The 7,161-nt window shown below is 38.8% G+C and overlaps 1 protein-coding gene across 1 annotated transcript in view; it reads left to right on the top strand.

The window, feature by feature from the left end:
* IL1RAPL1 (interleukin 1 receptor accessory protein like 1) overlaps nt 1–6,800 on the top strand; it is a 360,140-nt gene extending 353,340 nt beyond the window's left edge. Inside the window, 2 exon segments of the mRNA XM_019473045.1 lie at nt 4,607–4,777; nt 6,082–6,800. Coding sequence (XP_019328590.1) covers nt 4,607–4,777; nt 6,082–6,800 — 890 coding nt within the window.
* The last annotated feature ends 361 nt before the right edge of the window (nt 6,801–7,161 follow it).

The raw sequence follows: 7,161 nt of genomic DNA, 5'->3' as shown, positions 1-7,161 counted from the left end.
TTGGGTCAGCTGTCCTGGCTGTGCCCCCTCCCAGCTTCTTGTGCACCTCCAGCCTTCTCAGTCGGCAGAGCATGGGAAGCTGGAAAGTCCTTGACTAGTGTAAGCACTACTTAGCGACAGCTAAAACATTGGTGTGTTATCAACATTGTTCTCATCCTAAATCCAAACCACAGCACTGTACCAGCTACTGAGAAGAAAATTAACTCTATCCCTGCTGAAACCAGGACAACCCCTAAGACATGTGGCTGAGCACAGCTCCATGACACAGCTCCTCTTACTATTACAAATAATGGGAAGAGGAAACTTACTATACCAAAATGTTTCAAAGTATTGCTGTTGCATGATATTGTATGTCACACGGGATAGAGGTAATTTTCTTCTTAGTAGCTGGTACAGCGCTGTATTTTGGATTTAGGATGAGAATAATGTTGATAACACACCGATGTTTTAGCTGTTGCTAAGTAGCGCTTACACTAGTCAAGTATGTACCTCACAATCTATTTTGAGCAGTCTTGCAGTACCAGTGGTTTTGAAACATTTGTGTACTGAGTGCATCATACCTTGAGCACAGGCTGTATTAGACCCCATTGTGATGAACTAATCCAGAGCTTCCACATGCTCTCATGGTTGTCTACAGTACAATAACAAAGAATTTTTTGCATCAAGTCTGGTTGAATTTGGCCATCCAAGGTCTGCTTTAGGTTTTGTTTCACTATTTTCAATTAATGGATATAACAAAACTTCACAGAAATGGAGGCTGTTGAGTTGAAGAGCTCCATCCTAGTTGTATACTACCTGTAGGCAGCAGAAAGCAACTACAAACCACATAGCTGAGGAGGATTACTTGTCCATTCACAAATAATGGGAAGAGGAAACTTACTATACCAAAATGTTTCAAAGTATTGCTGTTGCATGATATTGTATGTCACACTCAGCTGTGTTCACTAAATTAAAGGACAGCCATTAAGTAATACAGCTCTGCAACATACCTGGAGGCAATGCAAGATGAACTTACTCTGATATGTTTCTAGAAAAAGAATCCTGAAATGGTTAAGGGAATAAGAGTGCTTTCAGGTACAAAAGGATATCTAGATAATGGCTTTCAATCTCCATGAGAAAGGAAAAAAGTTTCAGATGAAATGATCAACATCCCTGCCTTTGGTTATTAGCAGGTATTTTTCTTCCTAAGTGTGGGAGGAAACAGGTAGTGAGTAACTATATTCCAGTTTATTGCTAATGCACAGGAGCCTGACAAAAACAAATCTTTGAAATGGCATAATCTATATCTAAAGTTAAAGTGCAAGCAACAATCAATCACATTTTCATTCCAAGGATGCTTGGGTAGAAGACCTAATTGTTTGTTGATGAAGAGAAATAAGGAAATTCTCATTTTAAAGAAAAGCTTTGTTTTCCACCAGCTTTGTTTGTTTTGAATTTGGATTTTTGCCCTTTTTTTCTGGCACTGTATATTAGATCTAGCCAGTGTCTGAACTTATTGTGTAGCCAAAGCTGTTATTATCATACTACATAATAATATAAGTAGTAATATAAAGTCCTTTATGACTTGATTTGTGATTAGGAGCAGATCAGGAATTTTGTGATGAAGTGTCTTTTTCTTAGAAAAAGCAGAAGTGCTGACACCAAATATTTTCACGGGTAAAATACCTGTTCCAGTGAATGGTCAAGAAAACACAAAGCTGTGATGGACTTCCTGCATGCTTGCTGGGAGTCTGAGGACTCCTGGATGTGTTGCTCAAAGGAAGGCTTACATGGAAAAAAGCCTGAGAGCAAAGGGCTTGAGGGCAAAGCCGAGAGCCTCCTGCTTTCATGTGACATGGCCAACAGACTGGCAAGATGCGAGCCCCAGCTTCCAGAGTTTGACTCAGTCATAAGATCTGGATGTCTTCAGGCTCCCTTTCATTCCGTTGGGACAACACATTAAAAAACATGAATTAAGATCAGAAATGTTCTTTAGAATGTAGGCATCAGTCCCACCCATTACAAGCAGTAGTAGGTGGGGCCATTTAACTGAGAAGAACCTCACGCAGAGACGTTATCTACTGTGTGTTTAAACACTTTCCTAGAGATGGGAGATTTCAACAATTTTATGAGTTCTCCCATTTATCATTACAATTGAAATTCTACATTTTTTGACTATCCATAACAATTAGAGAAAACAGTAAATAATGCCATTGCTTTTTCATCACATCACAGAAAAGATAGCTTCTGATGGCTGCGTAGCTATCTGCCTGCGGTAGTTTTTAAAATGTTTCACAGAGTTGGCAGTGTAACCCAAATAATTTTAATTAACTAAAAGCAGGCTAACACATAAATATCATATCAGTAAAACAAAGGCATATGTGATCATCCCAGGCATTTCACATTTTGCAAATTGTCTGCTCATGCCAGTATGTCAGCCTACCAGATAACAAAATTACCACATAAGGTAATTCTGCTGGAAACTGAACTTTTTACTTTTCATGAAACAAAGTTAAAAATAACTGGCAGATGGGGAGTATAATAGCTCAGGAAAACCACTGCGCTAATGCATCTAACAGTTTCCCAAACTGGACTACACATCTTGCTGGACTGGGGTTTGAATAAATTCATGATTGCCTGAACCATCTGTGTAGACATACCCTAGATCCTGGCTATTCATAGCCCTTCAAATGCTATTAAAACTAGGGAACTAGGGTGGAAAGAAATGTTCCCTGCAATACAGAATAATGCAGTTGTAGTCAGTGGAAATGCTGGAGCCTCCATGGTATGAAAAATGTATATTTCAAATAAATGCATTAATGCAATATTTACATATGCAAGAAAACAGTGGCATAGCATGAATAATTTTCCCTCTAAGTAAGAATGTGCAAAGTATCTTAACAAACAATACTCTGAGCCTTTAAAACAGTTTGAACACTGCATTATTTCTTATTAATGACCCCTTTGAGAAATGATACATTCTCATCTTTACTCAAAAACTTTCAACAGAGCAACACTGCTCTCAAGCATGTACTATGGTTATGACCATTACTAAGGTGACAACAGGAAATGGCATTACCGCATCATCATTTTGTCAGTTGTCGTAATTTCCCCACATACCTCTTGACCTCTCTGTGTGTTAACTCAGTTGCCGGGTTAACACTGTCCTACTGTAGAAACAAAACCCTGCTATGTAATCTCCCTCCATCTCATACTTGATCCATTCAGTGTTATTTCAAGGCATTGTCAAAGGCATTAGGTGCTCGTCTATTGTGAAGGATCACGGTTTCACAAATACTCCAAGAAAAATAATGGAAAGAGAGAAACACAGAAGGCATTACTTCTCTTTTTCTTATTTTTCTTTTTTATTGTTGTTGGTTTGCTTTGTTTTGTTTTGTTTTCTGTGGATATAACAATCCAATAGATGATAATATCACACAAAAAGTGTACAGGGGAGAGAACGAGCATACGGTCATTTCATGGGTTTGGTAAGTTTGAAAGTAGTTACAGTTTTACCATTTTAATTTTGTCATCTGCAAATGTTAAGAAGTATAGTATGCACGTTCCTCAGAAGGTGTAAAATGGGGAAAGGAGTGGCTCGGTAAATGAATGAAGTCAGCATTGAAGGAATATAATGTTACTTACGACACACAGTTGAGTATTCAATCAGATCTCTTTTACAAGCAACTGATATTCTCCATAGCCTGTGCATAATGTTGTCGAGATACTTAGAAGGTTGTTAACATTTCATTACTCTTGCCATTGACTTTTTTCTGCTTTCTTCACAACAAAAGTCAAAACGTGACCTCTTATTTCACTGAATTAGTTCCAGAGCACTTGGCATTATTGACCTCCTAATGAAAATTAATGATAACTCTTTTGATTCAGTCTTTCAAGTAGGCACACCAAGCACATTTAAGAAACAGGCATATTTATTTCTCATATTGAAATGAAATAACACACTGTTAACTAACAAAATGTACATTAATGCAACATTAAATTTGCAAATTTAAGCACATAGAATTTAAGAGATTTAAACTGCATTATCAGGAGCTGATGCTGCAAAGATTTAAGCTTGGCAATAATTTCAGACCTGGAAAACCAATGAGATTTACAAGTAAAGATACACATACGCTTAGAATATTTCAGCCCCAGGCCGTAAATTTATAGTAAAAATCTGGCAAGACTGAATTTTTTTTACTATGCAACAGAGACAATTGCACACTAGCTTAGGTATTTCCATGCTTTTCTTTTCCCTTTTAAAGCTAGAGAAGAATTCAAACTCTTTTCAGCGACTTTTTTCTTCTGTGCTCACAAGCTGTCACCCCACAGTTGAATGGATTTCCTCCATACAGAGCCTTACACAAATGTTTATGTGCAAACTGATGTCAGCCTATGGATATGGATCCCCTCTCCCTTGCATCTCTGTAAATAAGGATTACCTTTACCAGGTGAAATAGGACAGGTGAATGGATTCATATCTGGAGATTGGGTGAAAGTTTGCCATTTTATCTAAACAACTTCCTATTTCTAGGAAATTCTCTCAGAAATAATTCCTGGGGAATTATCTAGGAAATCTGCAAGAATAATTAATAAACTAACTTACGTTCTTCCTCTCTTTCCTTAGACAACAAAGACTATGATGCATATCTATCCTATACCAAAGTGGATCCTGACCAGTGGAATCAAGAAACTGGAGAAGAAGAAAGGTTTGCTCTTGAGATCCTACCAGATATGCTTGAAAAGCATTATGGATACAAGTTGTTCATACCAGACAGAGATTTGATTCCCACAGGAAGTAAGTCATGTCTTTATGCTTGTATGTTTCCTAAACAGCAAGTGCAGTGATTGCAGTGATTGTTTTGGTATCGTTTCTATGCCTACTCCTTCAGAATGTCATCTTTCCTCCCTCATCTTAGGGAATGATGAAGATAAGCCACCAAACATACTTAATGTGTGTTTCCCAGATAAGATTATTTTTTGGTAATTGAAGGTGAGACAGTGCAGAAAGGGCATGCACGAGTAAAGGAAATGAATGAGACTAACGTTTTTTCATAGATTTTTGAGAGCTTGTATATCTAGGAATGAATACAGAAGTCTTTGTTTTCTGTTCCTTAGAGTTTGCCTGGAAAGATATCCATGATTCTAAGAATTTATTACAGAAATTCAAATAGGAAAGAAAAAGTTGTGTTTGGACTAAGGCAAGGGTTGAGTAATAACGTCTGCAACAGAGCAAAGTAGTGAATTCTGTTAGTGTCCACTGCAGGTAAATGCATAGTGGAGGTACTGGATCATTCTCAGAGACTGAAAATTAGAATTGATTCCAACTGGTACAAGTAGATCTTTTTCATGTTTCTTTCACATATTCCAACCTATGTACAGTAATTTTTTGTAAGTTGCTGTAGTATTTATTCTTCATATCTTAAGTGTAACCATATAGACAGCTACTAAGTTCAGTATCTTTTACTGAAGAAAGGATGCTTGGTATAGGCAAATCACAACATCAAACATAATATGCATAGGGTATTTTTGAAATCTACAGCAAACAAAACATTAATTTGCAGGAGACAACACCATTTTTGTGAATGTGTGTGGTGGCGGCATGAAAGGAAAACAAGAATCTAACCTTACAGTACACTTTAGGGTATCACTTAGGTTTGAGACTGAGCCCTTGAAGCACATAGTTGCTGCTCTGTTGCCTACCTGGGTGACTTTGCCTTTTTAAAGGAAAAAATGTTGATGGACACACTTGTTCCAATAAAGATATAGATATTGATACAAAACCGCAGCCATGAACAAACACTCACAATCCATAGCACATGGGGGAATAAATGTTTTGCAGGATCACAGAATGGTTGAGTTTGGAAGGGAGGGACCTCTGGAGGTCATCTTGTCCAACCCCGCTGCTCAAGCAGAGCCACCTAGAGCAGGTTGCCCAGGACCACATCCTGGCAAGCCAACCTGGCACATTTGCAGGTGATGTTTTTGCATATTTCAGTGAGCTCTTCTGAGAGCAGGGATTTGCTTCTGTTGTTTCTCCCCAGTCTATGGGAGCAGAGTGTTTTCTTAGATTGATTTTTGAGCACTTGTCTTATTTTGTAGCCTACATTGAAGACGTGGCAAGATGTGTAGACCAAAGCAAGCGACTGATCATCGTCATGACTCCAAATTATGTGGTAAGAAGAGGCTGGAGTATCTTTGAACTGGAAACAAGGCTTCGAAACATGTTAGTCACGGGCGAAATCAAAGTGATACTGATTGAATGCAGTGAACTACGAGGAGTTATGAACTACCAGGAGGTCGAGGCCCTGAAACATACCATCAAGCTCCTCACTGTCATTAAATGGCACGGACCAAAATGCAACAAGTTGAATTCCAAGTTCTGGAAACGTTTACAGTACGAAATGCCTTTTAAGAGGATTGAACCCATCACACACGAGCAGGTTTTAGATGTCAGTGAGCAGGGACCCTTTGGGGAGCTGCAGACAGTCTCCGCAATTTCCATGGCTGCTGCCACCTCCACTGCTCTTGCCACTGCCCATCCAGACCTGCGGTCCACCTTTCATAACACATATCATTCACAGATGCGCCAGAAACACTATTATCGAAGCTATGAATACGATGTACCTCCTACCGGCACCCTGCCGCTTACCTCAATAGGTAACCAGCATACCTACTGCAACATCCCTATGACACTTATAAACGGGCAGCGGCCGCAGACAAAAACTAACAGGGAGCAGAATCCGGAAGAGGCTCACACAAACAGTGCGATACTGCCCCTCTTGCCACGGGAGACCAGTATATCAAGTGTCATTTGGTGACCGAAATGCAAGGGGCTGTCAACCCCCTTGAGTAGGAGCTGAGTCTGCAGTCCAGTGCCTGGAACTACATCCTCGACTGCTGCTGTTAAACATGCATTACAATCGATAACATACGAGGAAAAACAGGGTCTTGTACATATGGTTTTTGCAATTTCTTTGTAGCATCAGTCTTCCTGTTTTACCCATGTCTCTTCCCATTCACATTTTCAACTTTGTTTTATATGTCATTGGAATTTGTATATTTACATTTTTTTTAATGAAGAGACTGCTGTATAGATAGGAAACTTTTTTGCTTCATTAGTATAGTTTTAGACTTTTTGTTTGTTTGTTTTTAACCTCTCTTGGGAATGCTTGGACAAAG

The sequence above is a fragment of the Aptenodytes forsteri genome, unplaced genomic scaffold (genome assembly GCF_000699145.1).
Source record: "Aptenodytes forsteri isolate BGI_AS27 unplaced genomic scaffold, ASM69914v1 Scaffold2, whole genome shotgun sequence".
Taxonomy (NCBI): Eukaryota; Metazoa; Chordata; class Aves; order Sphenisciformes; family Spheniscidae; genus Aptenodytes; species Aptenodytes forsteri.
Note: the sequence above shows the minus strand (reverse complement) of the source record. Positions and strands in the feature narration are given on the sequence as shown.